At 41.1% G+C, this 23,703-nt stretch overlaps 1 protein-coding gene across 1 annotated transcript; it reads left to right on the top strand.

Moving 5' to 3' along the window:
- Positions 1-48: 48 nt before the first annotated feature.
- HDX (highly divergent homeobox) lies at positions 49-22,814 on the top strand. Its single transcript, XM_015824507.1, has 9 exons — positions 49-195; positions 6,235-7,347; positions 8,148-8,201; positions 10,933-11,079; positions 12,445-12,652; positions 17,499-17,578; positions 17,811-17,894; positions 20,632-20,754; positions 22,104-22,814. The coding sequence occupies exons 1-9, from the start codon at positions 49-51 to the stop codon at positions 22,227-22,229; spliced, it is 2,082 nt and encodes a 693-aa protein (XP_015679993.1). The 3' UTR covers positions 22,230-22,814.
- Positions 22,815-23,703: the final 889 nt, after the last annotated feature.

Genomic DNA, 23,703 nt, shown 5'->3' on the forward strand with positions numbered 1-23,703 from the left:
TAAGTATTAAATTATTCCTATTTTCAGAGTATCTTCTTTTATTTTTAGATGAATCTGCGTTCTGTATTTACTGCAGAACAACAGAGGATATTGCAGCGTTACTATGAAAATGGAATGACAAATCAGAGTAAAAATTGCTTTCAACTCATATTACAGTGTGCCCAAGAAACTAAGCTGGACTTCAGTGTAGTCAGGGTAAGTACTGAAGTTTCCATGCTCAAATTTACATAACAGTCTTAACAGACACAGGTGTTTGCTTACCTTATCTACAGGGCATGGAGCCGTTTAAAAAAAAAAAATCAGTAGCTTTATGCTTCAATAGAACGCGTGTTTAGAAACTTTGGTTGAAAACCTGAGTTCTACTTTATTTATTCAATTTATTAAACTTGTATGCTGCCCATCTCACTGTTGCCTATTACAAAATGATAAAAGGTTGAAAAAGTATATCATACAATATGATTAAAATTTAAGAAGAGCATCTTTATTTACCGTATTTATTTATCTACCTTTTCTACCTTGGCTGTTAAATTTCTAGTTTGCTTTGTTTGTTTCTTCGTTTATTTCTTTATTTAAATCAGTTGGTATATAAAACGCACAAGAGCCCCCACCCACCCCTCTGTGTATTATAATTTGGGAAGGAAAGAACGCTTACATTTTCGCGGGTGTGCAACTGTTAAGTTTAAAGCATTCATACAACAAATTGCATTTGTAAATAAAAAAAAAACATGCATTAGGCAAGTCGGATTGTTATAATTGGCTTCGTAACACATCTACTGGTTTCCAGTTGAATGGTTGCTTGGTGGCAAAAAAATTGTTTGCCTTTGCGAAATGAGTGAGAAATCCCTCACTCATAAAAGCAATTGTGTGTGCCAAGCCTAGTTAAATGCTATGATTTAGTTTAGTTATTTTAACAGTGTTAAGACAGAATACCTCGTGTGACACCTCTGTTCCACGAGCTGCGTTGGCTGCCAGTTTGCTTCTAGTTCCAATTAAAGATGCTGGTTTTAACCTTTGGTGCCCTTCATGGCATGGGACTGGGCTATCTGATGGACTGCCTGTCTCCGGTTACATCCTCCCATCCCACTAGATCTGGCAGAGAAGGCATGCTACCATCAGCTAGGAACCTACATTTGGTGGACCCCAGGAGACATGGCTTCTCTGCCTTAGATCCCACCACCACAATAATAACAATAACAATAATAATAATGTTGGAAGGTACCTTGGAGGTCATCTAGTCCAACCCCCTGCTCAGGCAGGAAACCCTATACCATTTCAGACGAACGGCTGTCCAATCTCTTCTTAAAAACTTCCAGTGTTGGAGCACCCACAGCTTCTGGAGGCAGGTTGTTCTACTGGTTAATTGTTCTAACTGTCAGGAAATTTCTCCTTAGTTCCAGGTTGCTTCTCTCCTTGATTAGTTTCCATCCGTTGCTTCTGGTCCTGCCTTCTTCAGGCGCCTTGGAGAATAGCTTGATTCCCTCTTCTTTGTGGCAGCCCCTGAGATATTGGAACACTGCTATCATGTCCCCCCTCGTCCTTCTCTTCATTAAACTAGACATACCCAATTCCAGCAACCGTTCCTTATATGTTTTAGTCTCCAGTCCCCTGATCATCTTGGTGGTTGTTCTCTGCACTCTTTTTAGAGTCTCAACATCTTTTTTTACATTGTGGTGACCAAAACTGGATGCAGGATTCCAAGTGTGGCCTTATGGAACATGCTTCTCCCCAAAATTAGATTAGCTTCATTCCTTTCGACATCACGGATGTCCCTCCAGACCTGATTATGTTATTAACTTAGATACTCCACAAGAACCAGATACGTGCTCCATTGTTGAGGTGGCCATTCTTCTTCTCTCTCTGCCCAGGGTTTGTTTTTATTTATACATTTATTTATTTATTTTTAATGTGGATGTGTGTATTTTTACATCTGTTGCTTCTAGATTTGTTACGTTACTAAATTGTTGTAGGCCATCCAGAGTTGCTTTTGGTCAGATGGGCAGCTATACAAATTTGATAAATAAATAAATAAAGTAGATGAAATTGAGTTGGCAAGCATTACCATCTGGGGTATTGCATTTGTTTTCAGAGAGTGTTCTTTGTCACAAAACTTGTCTGTTTCTCTTTTTTAAGGTCAGGGAGAAGGATGTAGCAGAATAGAATAGAATAGAATAGAATAGAATAGAATAGAATAGAATAGAATAGAATAGAATAGAGGGACCTTGGAGGTCTTCTAGTCCAACCCTCAGCTCAGGCAGGAAACCCTATATAATTTCAGACAAATGGTTGTCCATTCTCTTCTTTGCAGTACTCAATCTGATTTGGATAAGAGTTTGTAGACTGAGATGACATTTTTTCTAAGTAGCAACAAAGCTGTCTGGTCTCAATCTGAAGAGCAACAGGTTGATGGAGTATAGCCTAAATTATGCTTGGTTAAAATACTTAAAAGTTTGATATTATGGCCAGAATACAATGATCATAACCCTTCTGTTTGGCATACTCAATGAATTGCAGATTTCATTTGTTATCACTTGTGCAAGGAGGGACCAAATATCTTGGAAAAAGGTTGGTGTGGTAGTGAAGTGTCACGCAAAAATCCACGATCGAGAAAAAAAAAAAAGTATTTTTGGATAGAATTACCTCCAAACTATATAATAAAAAAGAGAACGTGTAATTATCCCACTCCTTCCCTCTGTTTTAATCTGTGGTTTGTTAATAAGAACCGGAGATTAAAAACAATGGGGAAAATTTCATGTACATCTCCATAAAATGTTATGAGGAAAGGTAGGATATTTGATACAATTGGGATCCCCCTTGTGCTTTGCTTTTTTTTCTTTTTTTTGGTCATATATATTTGGCAGAAGAATGTTACAGTTCTCACAAGTTATTTGACACTTGAGTTAACAGATTTTCCTCTTTCTGTTCTGTGTAGCCTGTGAAGAACAATTATAAATGCTTGATGGTCGGTTGCTTAGACAGTACTGTTATGTATTGTTTTCTTGGTCTGTTTCTTGTGGGCTTAGGATCCTTTAGGTCAAGAAAAGGGGATCACCTTTTCTTTAAATGGCGGGTGTGGGCTGTTAGAGCAGTATTGTTGTGACTCTATTCAACGGCTAGAACAGTGGTGGCGAACCTATGGCACGGGTGCCAGAGGCGGCACTCAGAGCGCTCTCTGTGGGCACACGCGCCGTCTCCCCAGTCCTAGGCCTTCAGCTGGGTTTTATAAAACCTTTTCGCTTTAGGCCTCCGCCGCCGTGTGCAAAAAAAAAAAAAAAAGTTCAATCGGTCAATTTCAACTTCTCGCGGGAAAAAAAAGATCTTGCAAAGTTGGAATTGATTGATTGAACTTTTTAGTCCCACCCAGTCTGCTGTTACCACCGCAGCCACGCCCATCCAATGGGCCACACCCACCCAATTGGCCACACCCACCCGGCACTCGACGATGCATAAGTGGGTTTTGGGTTGCAGTTTGGGCACTCAGTCTCTAAAAGGTTCGCCATCACTGGGCTAGAACTTGTCACCTTTGTGGTGACGCTTTTGGGCAAAAGAAAGGCTGAGAAATCAGAATTAATTTCCACCAGGAACTGAACCACGTGACTTCTTGTTGTTTTGAGAAGCAGGTCTTCCTCCTCTGTCTCTTTCCTCTTTCCAATCCCCCCCCTCACTGGTCTATGTGAGGATAATAACGTTTTATTTGATTTGACTTGGTGGGTTTTTCCTTTGTATCTTCAGAACTCCTCTGTATACTTCATAGGACTCTCAGTCGCTTCTCTTTCACAGTCATTGATGTGTCTTCTTTCTGCAGCATATAGTCAGAATTGTGCGTAATACATTAGTTATTCCTTATACATACACAGTTTGATACGGTACCTATTAAGGCTCCTTTCCTGTGTTTGCTAGGTGTGGGAAATGAGGGCCCCATGTTTTTCATTACTGTTTTTCGGTTTTATCTTTGAAACTTACGTTGTGGCTAAAAATGCTTTTGCATAATGGATCCTCCTTGAAATATTTGCAGCAGTGTAAAAAAAAAACTTATCATGAACATCCTATGCCAGGGCTTTTCAACTTTTTCACCCATTGTACCACTTTTAGGATATGGCAACATCCGAGTACCACCAGTCGCCTAGCAAGGGGTCAAAAACTTGATGACCCCCCCCCAAAAAAGGAAAAAAGTGATAAAGTACAGGTAGTCCTCGACTTACAACAGTTCGCTTAGTGACTGTTCGAAGTTACAATGGCACTGAAAAAAGTGCCCCCCAAAACACAACCGAGCAAGACACCTGCCTGCCCACCCGGCTGCGCTCTTCCTCCTGTCCGAGGTTTTCATTGTTGTGAGAATTTCTGTTGAGGTTTGGCAACGGGGGTGGGTGGGGGGTGTTTGGTTTTTATTTCCCCCATCTGCTGGGTGGTTGCAGCAGGTTTTGGTCACTTCACATGACCCTGGGACACTGTGACTGTCATAAACATGAATCAGTTGCCAAGCATCTGAATGTAAATCACAAGACCCTGGAGATGCTGCAACATTCCAGCTGATCGGCGCTTCTTCTGGGCTCAGCAGAAGCACCAGGATCAGTGCCGAGCTCCAGCTGATTGGTGCTTCTTCAGGGCTCAGCAGAAGCACCAGGATCAACGCCGAGCTTCAGCTGGAGCCTGGCGCTGATCCTGGTGCTTCCGCTGAGCCCTGACAGCCCTGCAGCTCCAGCCGTCTCTCGCTCAGGCTTGTGCGGTGCTGCCACCGGTTCAGCTTATTCCCCTCCCCCACTACCACTTTTCTAGGATGGTCACGTACCACTTGCCAGGTGCCAATATACCACAGGTAGTACTCGTACCACTGGTTGAAAAGCCCTGTCCTATGCTATACAACAGGGGTCCCCACTATAAGGCTGTGGCCTATTCAGAACTGGGCCGCGCAAGTGGCTGGCCAGCATGCGTGCATAGGTCAATTTGCACGAATGGCAGGTGGGTGGGCGCTCACGTGCATGCGCGCCAGCCCACTGCTTGCACAAGTCGGGATCCATGTCGTCCCATCACTCGCGCAAGTTAGGCTGTGTGTGCACCCAGTCTAGACTCCCTTCTTGCGCGGCCCAGTTCCCTCTTCCCCCCCCCCCCCAGTTGGAGGTTGAGGTTGAGGACTGCTGGCATACAAAAAAAGAGAATTTCTGAGGAAAGAGTTAGGGGTAAGTTGTTCCTTAAACCTGATGTGCAAAATAAATGTTTTATTCAGTTAATAAATCTCTGTTTCCTTATGGTAGAAGAAATAGGAAACTGATATCTAATCGTTAACTGAGATGATTTGTATTATATATACTTTACAGTAGTATTGAAATAATAAACGGTATTTTCATCATCTGTATCGTGCTGATCATCGCCACTGATGTTTATACACTTGTTAGATTTTTAGCAAGGACCTGCATTTTAAAAACATATTTTGCATAAAGGAATCATAAAATAAGTGATATTTCTAAATATAAAACCATTACAATTTAAGGAAACTAGTGCCATCAATGTCTTGGTAAAGATTTTTTTTCCTAGTTTCTCAAATAATTATAGTATTTAATATAAAATTAAATATATGAAGCAATCCTGGATATTGTAACTTCTCAAATGGGTAGGTTCCTAGTAATATTATTGTGCATTAAGTCAGTGTTGAGTCAATATTGACTCCTGGTAATTGGAGTCTGGATAAGTCTCTGAAATTTCCTTGGCAAGATTTCAGAAGTGTGGCATGCCATTGCCTTCTTCCTAGGGCTGAGAGAAAGTGGCTGGCTCAAGGTCACCTATGGGCTTCATGCTTTAAGGCAGGACTACAACTCCCAATCTCCCAATTTCTGGTTGGTGCCTTAGCCATTATACCAAACTGCTTTACATCCTTAATTACATCACCATCTTTCATTCCCATATGGATCAGTCAGGTATGGAAAGCTCAACGTTTATTATTTTCTCAGAATTTTAAACAAAGTTTCAGTTTGCAGATGTGAGAGAGTAAAAGTTTTTTGACATCAAGATAAAAATGCTACCTTGAAGTCTAGCTGAAAATTATAGTTGAGGCCTGGAAAGCTACCTACCTTAGAATTATAGGTGAGGCGTGCAAAGCCACCTTGAAAGCTAGCTGAAAATTATAGTCGAGGCCTGGAAAACTACCTACTTGAGAATTATAGTTGAGCCGTGAAAGGCCGTCTCGAACGCTGGCGGAAAATTACACATCCTCTTCACTTACAAATTCCTTTTTGTTTGCAGACGTGGGTTGGAAACAAAAGAAGAAAGATGAGCAGTAAGAACGTTGTGGATTCTGGGGGAAGCCCATCAGCCACGGCCACCAGCACATTGACAATGCCTCCAGAAGTGGCCGTTCAGAATGTGGTCAGCATAGCCCGTTCCCAGAGCCAGCAGTCCTCGTGGACGTCCGCCAACAACGACGTCATAGTCACCGGCATCTATAACCCGGCGACTTCATCTGGCAGACTGGTTTCCGCGAAACAGACTAACTCCTTGATGAGCGATATGCATAAAAATTCCCTTTCCAGGTCAGCCGGGAAGAGCAGTCCCGAATTCCAGCGGCAGCACATCGCGGTGACCCGCCAAGCTCCCCATTGTAAGAACGCTTCACTTTTCCTGGGCGAGAAAACCATCATCCTCTCCAGGCAAACCAGCGTGCTGAATTCAGGAAATTCTATTTATAATCACACTAAGAAAAGCTACGGTGGGTCGTCGGTTCAGACCGCCGAATTAGTGTTACCTCAAAAGCCCGTTTTGTGCCACCGGCCGTACAAGATGGACCAGGTGGGGTGCCAACGGTTGCAGAAGCCCGAGCACCCCATCCTCGCTTCCTCCGTCCCATCCGGACAGAGATCCAACATTCGAGATCCTTCCTGCAGCACTCACAATTTGGAAATCCGCGAGGTTTTTTCTTTGGCTGTTACCGATCAGTCGCTGGGAGGAAGCAGAGAGAAGAGCGTGTCGTCTTCCGGAGAAGGCAGTTGTCTCTCTATCGCGATGGAAACCGGGGATGTGGACGACGAATACGCCAGAGAGGAAGAATTGGCCTCCATGGGCGCCCAGATACAAAACTACTCTCGGTTAAGCGGCACGTCCCTCCGCGTCGAGAATCCGGGATCTGGTTTTTCTGGGTCGGGCAGGAACGTGAGTTGCAATTCGCACGTGCTGAACGCGAGGAATTTGCACGACAATATCTTGTATCATAACAGAGACTACCGCTTGCCTCCGCGGACTTCGTTGCACAGCGCCTCCAGTACCCTCTATAGCAGTTCTTACCCATCCAGAAGTAACCTTTCTTCTCATTTTGCAGCATCCAATCAACTAAGGCTATCTCAGAACCAAAATAATTACCAGGTAATGGGCTTTTCTTCCTAAGTTCCGAGGCTTAGGAAATAGTGCCAACCTACATTTTTTTTAAAAAATTGTAAATCAAGATCTCCAGCTAATGAGTGACTGTAAAGGGAATTGCTACCTTGTTTTCTGCTCCCAGGAATAAGAACAGTTTTCTATTTTTCCCCCTTTTTTAATTTCTTTATATGTGCTTGATTTCCTCTTATGTCCCTGGCATTTTGATTCGTTATTCCTGTATTACAATTCTGATGATAGCTGAATTTGGATATGATCGTTCTGGAAACATCTTCAGAACCGTACGAAGCCAAGAGTACATCTTGATTCATATTCTAGTTAGAGAAACATTTAAATCAATCGAAGATTTATTTTTTAAAAAAAAAAAAACCTTAGCTGAATTTACAAGAATTCAAAACCATTCAATATATTCGAGATTCAGTAAATGATTATTTATTCTGGGGGTTCTCAACCTAAGGTCCGCGGACCTCTGGGGGCCATGATGTCTTCACAAGGGGTCTCTGAAGGCTTGAATAAATATTATGGTTTAAATCTTAAGTCTCGGGGTCCGTGTCCATGGTCTGTGGCCACAAAAGTTACTTAAAAGGAGGTCCGTGGTGAACAAAAGGTTGAGAACCACTGATTTATTCTCTCTAAATCAGGTTTCTTGGAGAAGGAAGAATGGTTTATGTTCATCTCAAAAAAACGCATTCCAACGCAGTTAGTTACCCTTAAATCTGTTCTTCAGGTAATTATCTGTCTATGCAGCATGCAAATGTACCTTTGTGGTAATTTTTTATTTTCCACAGATTTCAGGAAACCTTACTGTGCCTTGGATTACTGGGTGCTCCAGGAAACGAGCAGTAAGTTAATCTTACTGGACCAACTTTCAGCTTTAGATTTTGTGTTTATTTATTGCATATATTTATACACTAGACAGCTCTGAGTAGGGTATAATAAATTTTAGCCAACAATGAGAAGTATTCGTTATTTTTCCAAGAAACATCGCATGTCATAATTCTGATTCGAGTTGTTTTTATTTTGCAGCCCTGTAAATTTTGGGGGATTGTTATCAATGCAGGCAGTAGTCAGTTAAAATTATTATACTCCTGTGGTGGCGAACTTATAGCACGCGTGCCACAGGTGGCACGCAGAGCCCTCTCTGTGGGCACGCGTGCCATCGCCCCAGTCCTAGGCCTTCAACTGGTTTTATATATAAAGGTTTTATAAAACCTTTTCGCTTTAGGCCTCCACCGCTGTGCACAAAAAAAAAGGTTCAATCAATCAATCAATTTCAACTTCTCGCGGAAAAAAAAAAAGATCTCGCAAAGTTAGAATTGATTGATTGAACTTTTTAGTCCCACCCAGTCTGCCGTTACCACCGCAGCCAGGCCCACCCAATGGGCCACGCCCACCCAATGGGCCACGCCCACCCAATGGGCCACGCCACCCAGCACCCATAAGTGGTTTTGGGTTGCAGTTTGGGCACTCGGTCTCTAAAAGATTCTCCATCACTGTAATATACTCTGTTATTCAAAATCCTGTCCGTTAACTGTTACGAGTCAGTTTAATATTAATTATATCAATCAACAGCTTTCATTGTTGTGTTTCAGTGACAGCATCACAATAATAAAAACTGCTGGAAAATAATTGTACTAATGAAGTGGTATTTTTAAAAGCCACTCGAAAACCTAGCAAGGGTTAAAACAAGGTGGCCATCTTCTTGGAAAACAAAATAAATCTTTTTAAAGATGAGCCTTGCTGATCCCAAGAATAATGAAGACAGTTTCAATTGTGGGCTATCAAAGTAAAACCTCCATAGTCCCAATTTATAGCCCCATTTCAACCGATTATTAGTCTCAAGTTAAATTCCGTCTGCTTCCAAATAGTTTTGTCTTTCTTTCTTTCTTTTTTTCTCATTTCATTTCAAGCAAATGAAATCACAGCTATGGGGCACAAAGGAAAACCAAAGTAGAAGGCTGTGAATCTTTTGGTTCTGCAATAACTCTAAACATATCCTAAAAAAAAATTGTTTTGTACAGATTCCTCTTTAATGTTGTTGGTTAACTATCTTACTATTAGTTTGTGTTGATGTTAAATAGCCTGAATCTGTGCAATTAAAAATGCTTTCAAGGGCATTTTAAAACCTGTTTGCGGAAGCTGTAATCTAACAAATGGCACCAATTTCTAGACTTTCATGTAATCTTCATTTGCACAGGGAAATTCAAATGAGTTTTGCAAATGAAATAAAGTAATTTGTCATTGTCTCCAGTTCTGCTAGGATAACAAAGTACTCACAAGTCGGTTTGCTGACCAGAATAATCTTAGGTGCCATTTTTAAAATGACTCATACTGAAAAGTGATCCAGAGTAAAGTTTCTTAACACTTTAAGCCAGGGTATATAAATGGATCCTTAATAAATATAGATGTCCAGTAATAAAGGAGTGAGCTTTTCTCTCACATAATTTTGTGTACGATTGATTTGGATTATGGCACACACCAATCCATCCACTTCTCTTTAATACAATCAAAGTATTAGTGCGACTCAAGCCAATTTTTTTATTTTTCATTGTTAGGAAAGAGCATGGACAAGTATAGTAATCCTGGTTTTAATGTTCTAAGAATCCTAGTGTAAAGATCAAAAATTCAAGAAATCTTTTTTTGAACAAAGTTTGGCCAGATCTTCTGGAAAGCTCATAAGCAAAATATGAAGCTTTTTCTGTCCCAAGATCTTATATTCTCATTTTTAAAATATCAGATTAGTTATGTAGGCATTGACATAATAATTGCCTGAATCTTTTTTTAAGCTATTCAGATTGCTGGACAACATTTAATTTATCTCTTGTGAATTACAGAAATTATTTACGTATCATTTATTGCCTTATCAGGTTCAATGGCTGATCCTAAACTGCCGGTAGTCCATAATGGAGCCTGTACTATATATATTGTATTCAATTATTCTTTCTGGGTTTTTCTTTTGTTACCTTGCTGATCATTGACTGTAGTTTAAAAAATAATAATAATTTGACTGTGGCATCTTTCTGGAACATTGCTATGTTCTTTTTGCAAGTTCCTGGGCTTTTAATAAGCTGTATTTAGTAATCTTTGTATTACTAAAGCACACCCATGTCCTTGTACGTTTCCCAAACGACTGGGCAAAGGAAAATTGTAAAATTTTGCAGCTAAATAAATGCAGCCATTTTAATTTGGTACAAGTGACTAAGCTTGATGTTGAGAAGGGGTCTACGACAACTTGCCGCAGACAACTCACCATGATCAGCTTGCCATGGACAACTCACTGCAGGACAAGAGTTACACTAATATCGAAGAAATAATCCGACAGAATCAATAAAGAAAGGATGCTAAAGGAGGGACAAAATTAAATGCGAATAACAGTTAAAATAATTTTTAATTATTTAAAATAATTGAATTGTTGAATGGTCCCACAATGAGTTATACTGTGGCAAACTGACTGCAGCAGCAAGTTGTCCCATTCCGGTTGAGAAGATATTCATTTTCACCGTCTGCCCTTGCCTGTTTTTTGCACTCTCCATTGAGGTGGGGGTGAAAAAAGGTTATGTGCTTGTTTTACAGTTACAGGACCGTACACAATTCAGCGATCGAGATTTAGCCACCCTGAAGAAGTATTGGGATAAAGGCATGACCAGCCTTGGATCCGTTTGCAGAGAGAAAATTGAAGCTGTTGCTGCAGAATTGAACGTTGACTGTGAAATAGTAAGGGTAAGAACCTTACGTATGTAGAAGCCGAAAATAGCCCCGATGAAAGTTTTCTCTCTCTTCTTTTTTTTTTTCTGAATTGCAAGAGTTAGACCGAAATAGATTGCATGTGTTATTGCATGGTTACATTAGGAAGTGCTCTGTTTCCTGTCTATTTATAGACATCGTGCCTTAGGTAAGACATTTATTGGTAGATACTATATGTTAGATGTCTGATACTTCAGTTGTATTGAGATTTATATCAGGTTTTTTTTAAAAAAAATGAGAACTGAAAAGGAGTAACAGTTGTTGTCAGTTCTTCATATCACACACACACACACCAAAAAGAGGGAAAGGCAGGAGCTATGCTTTGCATGTATGGAGTTCCAAGTATATCATCTCATTCATCTTCTGAATTTGCAAACTTGGTAAACTCTGCTTGAATTCCTAGGGCCTTGAGAATAAAATACGTTGCACATGTAGGAGACGAGCAGTCAGAGTTGAGAGGTGGAGTTAAATGTGTCATCAGCTTAGAGTCCATGTGTTGCCACAAACAAGCCAAGTCCAGTCCCACTTATCTGGCCCCAATTTGGTGCTGACCGTTAGTTGACCAGATTTTTCTGCATAAGCTTCAATAAATCATTTATGTTGCAATCGACATAATTTTTTGAGCCTGATATACTTTGTGCTCAAGTGATGAGGCAAAGAAAGGCTGAGCATTCATGAGAATACAGCTACTCCTCAATTTACAACTATAATTGAGTCTAGAATTATGGTCTTAAGTTGTCCCAATCATTAAGCAGGTCACCGTGTGATTGGTCTCGAATTTTACAACTTTTTTTGAAACAGTCTTTCTGGAGGGCCCCTTTTCTATCAAATACTGCATCAAGACCAGTTTTTAGAGTACATAATCCTGTGCACATCTCACAGGTGCTTTTAAGTGAGAAATCAGATATACCGTAATTAGGGCAGCCCTTGCCATCCAATTCTTTCTAAACATATTTTCTCTGTAGTTCTTTCCTTTTTGTAGCCAAATCTTGTAATTGCCATTAAGGTGCCTCTAATTCTAATACTTCAGTACGATACATTTCAGACATCCATTCATTTATAATCAATAAGTAAACAGCTTTTCATCCAACGCTAATTGGATTAGAGGTGATAAAATTGGAAGAGAAGGAATGAGAACATATGTTGAAATTCCATTAAGCTTCTCTTGAATCCTAAATCTTACGTGGAATTGCCGTCCACGTATCTCCAAAGAAACTTCAATAATTTGAGTGTGTTTCTTCTTGAATGATGGTTGTTGTGATTGTGGCTTTCTTAGTATTTCAGCTTCGGGACCAGGGATAACGTCTAAATTTTTCCCCCGTATCTGTTTCCTTGCTCAAGACTTGGATTGGAAATAGGAGACGAAAGTACCGTTTGATGGGCATTGAAGTCCCTCCCCCTCGTGGTGGCCCTGCCGTTTTTTCGAGTCATTCTGATTCCAGTGATAAATCGGTACCCATTCCAGGAGACGACCCCCTGACGGATATAGGAGAGGATAATGACAGGAATGATGAAGTATCCATCTGCTTATCCGAAGGAAGCTCCCAAGGTATTCAAAGCTGCCATTGGTGTTCTATTGAAACACGTGGGGCCTTCAGGATTTACCGAACATCTTTGACTTAGACTAGAATTTCCATTGCTAAGCAAGCATTTGTTAAGTGAGTCACGCCTGATTTTATGACCTTTTTTGCCATGAAGTGAATCACTGCAGTTGTTAAGTGAACCACATGGTCGTTAAGGAGCCGAGCTTCCCCATTTGACTTTTTTGCTTATCAACAGCCAGCTGGGAAGGTTGCAGATGGTGGTCAGCAACAGTATTTGCAGTGCTGATCCCAGCGCTGAAATACAGACGGGAGAAGGGTAGGAGAGGCAGAGGCTGAACCCTCAGCAATGCTCCCCAGAGCCCTGAGACGAAATGACGGGGAAAGGAAAAAGGGAAAAAAGGGCACCCCCTCCTCTCTCAGACTTATAGCAAACGATCTGGAGCAGCGCTGATCCCAGCGCTGCTGAGATAGTTTGTAAGGTGAGATGAAGAATCCACTAATGGAATATACTGACTACCTTAAGACTTTGAGAGCCAAACCTGACACGTCTCGTAGAGCTGGAGACCAAGTCAAGACTGGGTTCTCCTAGCAACAGGGGGCGTGTCAAGTTTGGCTGACTTGGTCTCAAGAGCAGGCAGACAGAGAAAACCCATTGGTGTCTGCCTCCACTAAAGGCAGGTGGATCAGGGCTTGTATTGCGGAGGCGTACCAGTCTTCTTCCCTGCCAGCTCCAAGTCATATCACAGCCCACTCCACTCGCAGCGCTGCGACCTCGGCAGCATGGGCCACTCAGGCGTCCATCGAGGAGATTTGCAGGGCTGCGACGTGGTCTTCGCCCTCCCCGTTTGTCCGTCATTACAAGATTGACCGCTTTTCTTCTGCGGACGCCTCCTTTGGTCGGAGGGTCCTTCAGCAGGTGGTTCCTGGGGAGGTGGATCCGGCCTCGTGGGATGCTGCAAATATACATGGCAGTTGGCATGCACCCGAATTTGCCCATGTGACTATGGGATGCTGTCAGAGTTGTAAGGGTGAGGATTGGTTGTAAGTCACTTTTTTCAGTGCCATTGTAAGCTCCAACAATCGCTTGTAAGCGGTTGTAAGTCAAGGACTACCTGTATGGAATACTTCATTTATGTTCCAGGTAATCACCCATTACTTCCCGGATGGCCCTTCTATCTTATCCCCTCAGCTCTCCAACTTTTCTTTCTAAATAATATGCCCCCCCCCCGTTTATTTCTTTCTCAGTGCTGCCTGGAGATGCCAAAATTGAAATCTGGATCTTCACCTTACTAATCACATCTATTGCTGCCAAGTGATTGCCTTTTCCCCAACTAAAAATCAGTAACAATAGAGTTGTTGTAAAGTAGAAAATGTGCCAGAATTGAATACATATCAAGGAAATCTGGTTTATCTGACATACCGAGAAATACTGGCAATCAAGACCCTGTGCACATATTTATAAAACACAAAGCAGTAAAGGAATCTTTTTAGCATTTATCTTGTAGTTATTTTTTTCGGTCAGGGATGATTGCTCAGGCGTCTCCCTGGATTAAATGATGTGTTTTTATCTGAACTCTCTTGTTTAGTGACTAATGGCTAGCTATGTATTCTGCTTTATTTCTTCCAAGTTGACAATATGCTATTTCTTCCAAAGACATTGGTGATCAATCAAGGAAGAGGCTTCCATGGGTCAACTTTATACAATGTTCCTCACACGTGCAATTGTGTTAAGAATTTTCTATCAATACACCCTAATCCTAGTTGGGCCAGGATGTATGCCCAACATAATTTTGCTTCTATATCTTGTCTGAATAGTTCATTGCTCATTTGGACAATCCAAGTCTGGATAAAATTTTGCTTTTCAGGCTAACTCTAAAGGGATAATTATTTTTTCAGTAGAAGAGAGGCATAGACTCATGACTTGTCACTGATCTTTTAATACGGCTGAAATGATCCTTTAGTGTTGGATCCCATTCTTAGCAACCCAACAAGTGACAGAGGCAGGCTGTTACGATGCTAGAAGTGTGTTTTAAAATGTACAAGCAACAATAACTGTGTCAGTTAAACGTGAACACGGGTTCACATTTTACCGACTTCACAGTTCAGCTAATTGCTCCTGGTGCTTTTGACTGGAACAAATTGTCAAGGTTTTGCCTTGGGTACTTCAAAAAATAGCCTGTTTCTAGGGCACGTTAATGGATAGATAGATATGCCAGGCTCGATCTCATCATTTTGTTTAACCGATTTGGAGAAGGCAAGGGTAAAAAAATATCTGAGAACTTGAACGCTTCTGACGAGTCTGTCAGAATTTCAGTTACAAAGAGAATACGATAACAACACAAAATGGGCTGGAAGTAACGCGAAAGCCAAGCGCGTCGCTAAAAATCTGCAACTCTTCTTTTCGCCTGAGGTGAAAGAACTCCTCCGACAGCAAGAGGACTTGAGAAGTAGAACATTCTGCAGCTCTAGCAAGAAACTATCTTAAAATTAATTGAGTCTGACACTCTGAAGCCTACGATGGAGCCATCAAAGAGAGGTACCGAGAAGATCACTCTGATCAATGCATAGACGTTCAGTTTTGCAGCTACTAAGATTGTTGGACGAGCAGGCCCAAAAACAGCCAGTAATGTGATTGAAGCCAGGGAAACAGACCCTCAGTCAGCAGCTGATTTACCACCAGCCTATCAAGTACTCAGAAAGCGAGGGCTGGGCAACACAAGCAAGCGACAGCCAACGACTTAAAAGCCAGCCATCAACACACCCCAATCAACATCTAAAAAGCCACTTACAACAGGCACTCTAAATACCACACATAGAACAGAACAAACTCTGCTAGAGAGATGTTCCCTGAAGATGGGCTCCAGCACGAGTCCAAAAGCTCAACTACAGAACCTCTGGTTCCGGTGACCGACTCAGATTGGATCCTATATTGCATAAACAAGTTGCAGGATAAATACTGTGTTTTTGGGTTTTTTTAGGATACAAGAACAGAAATACTTGGTTTTGTTTTTTTTATACATCAGCAATGATGATGATGATGTGTTTGTGCCTCCATAAAATACAAAGCTACATCCATTTTGCTGTTCAATGCTTCCTAGATGTGAAATAGGTTGCTATTTAGCATGGGCTGTTCAGTTACCTGCCTTTTTGGAGGACTGGGGAAAACTTAGCTACAGTTAAGAGAGGCTAATTTATTTTTCATGCAGGGGATTCTCGAAAGACGTTAAGGTTTCCTGTGTCAACATGTTCCTACAGATTTTCCTGGTTCCATAATTCTAGAATACTTCTGGAGTATTCTAATACTAGAATACCTATTCTAGAATAGCTGCAGGTTCCTGCACCTGTTATAAAGTTATCACCACAAGTAGTCCTTGACTTGTCACAGTTCATTCAGTGACCATTCAAAGTTACAATACACCACCACCACCCCAAAAAAGCGACTTAGGACCATTTTTCACACTTACGGCCTTTGCAGCATCGCCATGGTGATATGATGAAAATTGGAAGGCTTGGCAACTGACTCACATTTATGATGGTTGCCGTGTCCCGGGGGGGCGTCGCGTGATCCGCTTTTGCGACTTTCTGACAAGCAAAGTCAATGGGGAAGCCGGATTCACTTAACAACCGGGTCACTAACTTATCAACCGCAACGATTCACTAACAAGCGTGGCAAGAAAAGTCATAACGTGGGGCAAAATTCACTTAACAAACGCTTCCCTTAGCAACAGAAGTGTTCAGCTCAATTGGGGTCATAAGACGAGGACTCTCTCTATGTCTGCTGTTTGAGCTGGGCAATGAAACGGTTCACTTTATTCCTGAAATGTGGTAGCTCATAGGAGTGAGGGGAAACATTATTTCTTGAAATGAAAGTAGCTAACATTGGGCACGCTGTGCTATCCCAGTAACATCAAACAGTCGCTAAGCAAGAAATAAGTGCACCCTGCTTTTCTGTATAATGTTTTACTTGATCATTTTTAATGGCAGCCAGACTGTTTCTGCCATTTCTTGATCTTGGATCCATAGCTTTATCCCCAAGGCTTAAAATGCACACTAAACTATAACTTAAAAGAAAACTTTTATAAGATGAGGTATCGCTGGTATTTAACACCAGATAAGTTATCTAGAAATGTATAAAGGTATCTCGAATGAATGTTGGAAATGTACATTTAAAGAAGGGGCTTTTTATCATTTATGGTGATAAAGCAAAGAAATATTGGAGTAGGATTCATAGTTTAATGCAGAAGATTCCTAAAGTGAATATAAAGATTTAAATCGGAAACTTTCCTTCTGGGTCTAATGGGAAAAGACTTGGAAAACTGCTTGGTTTTGACAGTGGATATCTCTCAGTTCTGCTCTTGTTTGGCCATGGTGAGATTTGAAATCTAGCTCCACATTAATAACAGTGGAGGGATCGAAAACTTCCAGAACAAGTCCTAAACACGCATGTTGCTTCTCAGTTTTTATCCTTTTTCACGAACACCAATGATCTGTTGACTAAACTAGAAATATCATTAAAGAGGTGCTCAGTGTCTGAATAAAGATTCATTATTTGTCTCACTCCCATGGTCCAAAGGATTTAATTCTAGCATTACTATTTCAGAAGAAAAACAAGATGATTTAACAGGATGGTTTTATCCTGAGAAGAAAAACAGAAGTTCCAGCAACCTTGTGCTTTTTTTTTCATTTTGTTATTAACTCTTTTGATTACAGTATATAGACAAATTTGATTTTACTTAAATAAGAAGTTTATCATAACTATCTGTGACGTAGAAGCGGACACACTTTTTTCTTTCTTTCTGAGGATTTTCTGACAGTCTTTGCTTAGAACTGCATCGCTGTTTATTTCTGCAGAAGAACACAATGAAGTTCTTCCAAGGGAAGACATTGGCCACAAAGAAGAGGACCACGCTACTGTATCTTCCGATAATGTGGTGAGAATGCTTCCTAAAATCAACTTAACTGAATTAAAACCACAAAGCTTGATGGACTGATTATCTGAAGGGCTCTGTGTTGTGCTGTAGAACTGGAGGGGGGAAGGAGGTGGGGGGAGAAAGGAAAAAACAAAACTCAGAATATCCGATCTTGGAAAGCTTTTGTGGAGGATGACTGTGTCAAAATGTTTCCTTTCAAAAATGAAATATACTGTCTGCTTTTTTCTTTAAGAAAATAGAAATAATAGATGATGAGGAAAGCGATATGATAAGTAACTCTGAAGTGGATCAAATGAGCTCTCTTCTGGATTACAAAGTAAGTGCCTTGCATTTTTGCTCAAACAGAAAAACCATTATCCTCTAAATCAGAGGTGGGGAACCTTTACGACTTACGGACTTCAACTCCCAGAATTCTGGGAGTTGAAGACCGCAAGTCATAAAAGGGCCATCGTCTCCCACCCCTGTTCTAAATATACAGCTTTTGATCAAAAAATTAAATTAAGAATATGAAAGTTGTAGCTTCTGCTGTTAAATATCAGGGAGATATCTCAAACTGTTGTTCAGATAAGCTGGCTGTTCAAAGCCAGTTCCCTTGTTTTTCACAGCCCACCTAATGCAAGCAGGGAGATTTGTTTTACTATCACACACACACACACACACCGCCCCCCATCCTACCTCCTCTCTCTCTTTCCATTCCCCTCTCTGTTGTATTTAATCAAGTCGGATTTGAAATACCGTGACCCTCATTTGTTAGGACATCTAATACAGGTTAGTCCTCCTCAATTTACAATCATCATTGATCCTGGCAATCATGGTCATGAATTGTGATGGTCGTAAAGTGGGTCACCACATGATTGGACCCATTTTTATAGCCTCTCTTGAGGCAATTGTTAAGCAAATCCATTGTTTTCTACCGGTCGTGTTTCCCCCCCCCCCAGAAACTAGAAATAAATGCCAGTTTTCTGCCAAAACTATTGTAAATGGTAATCACCTGACTGTAAGTCTTTGCAAACGACCATCAATGTAGGTTGGTTACCAAGCATCCAAAATGCGTTCACAGTGCCTTTTTTGGGGGGGGGGGAGGACAAAGCCAGAACTCCAAACCTAGTTCATAAGTAACTTGTCAGGAGTCTGTCATTACTTTGAATGGTTCACTAAGTGACCGTCATAAGTCGAGGAATACCTGTATTTCTGATAAACTGGTTAAATTTATCAGAGGATGTGGAGGGTAAATGAGGAGGGGTTTTTTGAAGAAAAAAAAGTCACACTGTGTGGCAGTTCAGGTCTATTATGAAGCAGTGAAGATCCTTTAGTACAGACCAGTGCACAACTGAGCCCAAAATTTCTGTTGTTAAGTGAGACATTTGTTAAGTGAGTTTGGTCCCATTTTACGATCTTTCTTGCCACAGTTGTTTAGTGAATCACAGCAGTTGTTAAGCTAATAACCGGTTGTTAAGTGAATCTGGGTCCCCCATTGACTTTGCTTGTCAGAAGGTCGCAAAAGGTTGATCACGTGACCTTAGGACGCTGCAGCCGTCATAAGTATGAACCAGTTGCCAAGCATCTGAATTTTGATCACCTGTTCATGGGGATGCTGCAAAGGTCGTAACTGTGAAAAATGGTGCCAAGTCCCTTTTTTCAGTGCCGTCGTAACTTTGAACGGTCACTAAATGAATTGTTGTAAGTCAAGGACTATCTTTATAACCTTCTTCATCCTGCTCCACCTTCTTGTCCAAGGGCAGCGCTCGGTGCTGGGAAGTCCTGAGTACAAATTAAGGACCGCGAGAACATAACCCCAGGCAGATGGTGCTGAAGCAAACATTTTTAGAAGTAGGATGAATGACGTTATTTTTTAAGGCAGAATGTTCCAATTTCACCAGCTTGTAGCTTACAGGCGAATGTTTGGTTTTGATGCCATCTAAGCAACAACAGTTGGGGACTGATAAGGGGCAGCTTTTTGCCAAATTTGCAAAGGTTACATCTATACATAAGAGGTGGATCACTTCTAACTTCGATTTCACTTGGTTGTAACTATATAGAATCGCATCTTATCCTAGAACATTGCCAGGCTTAAAGTAAGTGGCAGACTTTGAAAAACAGACAGTATGTGTGCAACTGAGCTTTACATATTTACTTCATGATCCCTATTTTAAGGAAAATGCAGTGCCTGATGAATATAAATGTGAAGAAATTGGGGTTTTTTTCTTTAGTATCACTTCCCACCAATCTAAATAGTGTGACGTGAGAACTACCAAAACTTGTTATTGTTGAATTTTGATAAACAGCTATTCTAAGTTAAATGAGCTAATATCTGAGAAAAACGGGTTATCCATATTTTTTTAAATGGAGTTCCAATCCTATTGCACTATTTGTTGTTGAAATGTGGGAAGAATATTTCCTAGTTACAAAAAATCAGGAAGGAAGGAAGGAAGGAAGGAAGGAAAGAAGGAAAGAAGGAAAGAGAGAAGAGAAAGAAGGAAAGAAAGAAAGAAAAGGAAAGAAAGAGAAAGAAAGAAAGAAATGATGGATGGATGGATAGATAAATAGATGATAGATTAGATGGATGGATGGATGGATGGATGGATGGATGGATGGATGGATAGATAGATAGATAGATAGATAGATAGATAGATAGATAGATAGATAGATAGATAGATAGATAGATAGATAGATAGATAGATAGATAGATAGATACTAAGGTGCACTTTGCTTGTGGATTTTAGTGTTTACTTTGATTGTGCTGCTGTGCTTTAATTCATTATTTACTATTTCTCATTTTGAGACTATATTGGTAAAATATTTTGTAAATTTATTATAAATACAAAAATAATTTTGTGTCTCAAATCTATGAGAGTGTGATCCGTTTTTATATTAACATTGGCTTTTTTCTCAAGCATAGAACTCCACATATTTGCGCCACATATTTGCAAATATAGCTCCTCTTTAAAAAACCAAAAGGGGGGGGAGAAACCGTATTTGAGAACAATTTAACTCCCTTACAAAATGAAGCATTATATACTAAGAGTCCTATGGAATTTTTTCCCTCCCTCCAGAATGAGGAAGTAAGATTCGTTGAGAGTGAACTGGAGCATCAAAAACAGAAGTATTTTGAACTTCAGGCTTTCACTAGAAGCTTGATACTTGCTGTCAAAACAGATGATAAAGATCAGCAGCAGGTAAGACTGAAAAAAAGAGGGGGCAAACTTTTGTCACTTTTAACGGGACCGGAGGCCTCTGCTATGAAGCTATAAGCAGGTTTCAGTGGATCTCCCAGTGAGAGCAACTCTCTGCCACTAATGTTATACATGTAAATATATACATAGCGAGGATGTTGCCTCCGACTATTTCTTTATGGTAGAACTTTTTAAATGTAGATTGCAGAGATTGGGATGCATTCATGTTATCTGTTAAATATTTCTGCCACCCATCTCCCCTACAAGGTGGCTCTGAGTGGTTTGCAAGTCATCAAAACAAGCAAAAAAATAGTTAAAACTATTAAAAGGTTAAAATGACAAACATTAAAATATCATTAAAACGTTACGACACGAGGTATGTCCTGAACGAAATAAAACGCATGAAATGAATTCCACTGAAGGAAGAACTTCAGAAAGGCCACTCTTGACCCAGCATCAACAGACTCATCCTATCATTTGGTCACTCACCATTTTGTCTTCCTGGGCTGAGTCCCTTTCCTTCGGTGGGAGACACACATTAAACCTAGTTTGGGTGTTGGAGCAATTAAGACATGAACAGGGAAGGCCAAGATTGAAAACATAACAGAATGGCAGAGCTGGAAGGGACCTTGAAGGTCTTCTAATCCAGGGGTGTCAAACTCAATTTCATTGAGGGCCGCATAAGCATTGTGGTTGCCCTCGGGGGGGGAGGTGGGTGTGGCCTACTGGATGGGCGTGGATGGAATGGGTGTGGCCTACTGGGTGGGCATGGCCAGCTCTACATCGTTCACGTCAAGGGTGCCTGTGGGGGCCTGGGCAGGAGTGGGACAGATCTGAGGGTCTCTGGCAGAAGGTGGTGGGACCGGGGCTAGCGCCAAGGCATGGTCCATTTCTTCATTCCTCACAAAGGGTGACCCCTCCCCAGCATGCACCCAGGGTGCAGGGCTGACACAGCAGGGGCTGGTTCCTCGCTGTTTCTAGACAGCCTTGTGGAGCTAAGACTGAATGTGCTTCAGCATAGATGGCCACCACAAAATTGTATATTGGCTCCCGGCTGGCCTGGGCCAGGGCCAAGGCAGCGGGGGCCGTTCCCTCACTGTTTCCAGGATGGCTTCGCGGGCCACATGAAACCACTTCTGGCCCCCAGGCCTTGTGTTTGACATGTCTGTTCTAGTCCAACCCCCTGCTCAAGCAGAAGATCTTATACCATTTCAGACAAATGGCTGTCTAGTCTCTTCTTAAAAAGCCTCCAGTGATGGAGCACCCACTGGTTAATTGTTGATGTGCTCGGTCCCCGAACTCCCAAGAATAAACGGCCACTTTTCATTATTCCCATTTTCTTTGTAATGCAGGCACTTCTAGCCGATTTACCTCCCGAATTGGAAGAGATGGACTTCAACCATACATCTCCAGAACCTGACGATACCTCATTCAGCTTGTCCTCTTCATCCGAAAAAAATGCCTTGGACAGTTTGTGATCTTTTTGACAAAAGGAAACCCACACAGTATAGTTTGTCTAACGTGTATATGTTTTGAACCGATTACGTTGGGGGGTTAACCAATATCCTTAAAATATGAAGGAAGAACGTAGGGCGGGAAAGCCGGCGAGCCAATTGTATATTGAGGGCATTCTGATAGTTTTGTTGTTGATAAATGTGAACGCTACTTGAAAGCTGCTCCAGGCAGCTCTCTCTTTGACGATGGTACCTTCGTAATAACATGAACTTAATAATAAACCCTTGAGCTAATGAGGGCACCGAGAATGGAAGAATAATAGTCAATTGTGTTAATAACTCTACAGTCCTTCCTAATGTTAACCCGTCAGTCCTACAGTGTGATATTTTGCCTTTTCTTGTTCTTTTCCCCTTCTCAGGTAGATGGACTGATCGCTGGAAATTATGGGTTTCAAGAGATCATTGGGGATAAGTTGGGCCTTCATTCAAATGATGATCATTCTAACCAGGGATCAGACAAAGAAGTATTGGTCTCTTTTCTCTTTTTTTTTTCCTGTATATAGCAGCAAATCCTTTTATCTTCTCTTCATCTTGGAATGATGAAATATCCTGGAATATTTTCATTACTGAAAAAAAAAGCAAATCTATTTATCTTAGCTCTTAATAAATTATTTTGTGTATATCAGCAGGTGGAAATTCCAAACAAGCAAACAAACACGTGACTCTTTTAAGTGCACAGTTCATAAAAAAAAAAACAATTTCCAGTTGCACAGCCTTCCCCTTTAGTACACTGTAGAGATTGGTAGTAATAATCCCACAAAGCTGCAAAGATCCAGTATATATCCATGTCTGAAGGTCTGGCAGATGCTTGTGGCTTACTTACAAGTGACTGGTCCCTGAGCAAGCCTCCTATGAAAAAGATGAAAATGCGTTTGGCGGAAATTGTGACTCAAGAGAAGAAAAAAAACTTCCTAAGTGGTGTGAGACATGTTGATGAGAATTCTCTTGAAGGGGAGATATATATTCCTGGACTTTTAATGTGGAGCAGTTACTTAGTCCATATACTTATTAAGATAATTGGTGTTTTTTTTAAACAAACAAACCAGCTAGCAAACACTAATTTATGGATTAGCTCTGAATAGAATGTAGCAAATGTACAACACATTTATGCAGCCAGGCTTAAAAGTTATTTTGATCGATTTGTTAGGCAATTAGTAGGCCGTGTAGACCTGACCTCAGTGAGAAATATATCGCGAGTTCTCCATCTTTGATGTATGCAGGGCTTTTTTTCTCGGAGAAAAGGTGGCGGAACTCAAACCTGGCCACGCCCTCATCAAACCCTAGGACCGCCCCTTTAGAGAACAGGAATGCAAGTAAAATTTGGGAGGGGCTATTTCCGGTGTGGGAGGGGCTATTTCCGGTGCGGCCGGCCCGGAAAAAGGTGCCGGAACGCGGTTCCGCCGCGTTCCGGCTGAAAAAAAGCCCTGGATGTATGCAC

This window comes from Protobothrops mucrosquamatus, unplaced genomic scaffold (assembly GCF_001527695.2).
Source record: "Protobothrops mucrosquamatus isolate PMUCROS unplaced genomic scaffold, P.Mucros_1.0 scaffold2264, whole genome shotgun sequence".
Taxonomy (NCBI): domain Eukaryota; kingdom Metazoa; phylum Chordata; class Lepidosauria; order Squamata; family Viperidae; genus Protobothrops; species Protobothrops mucrosquamatus.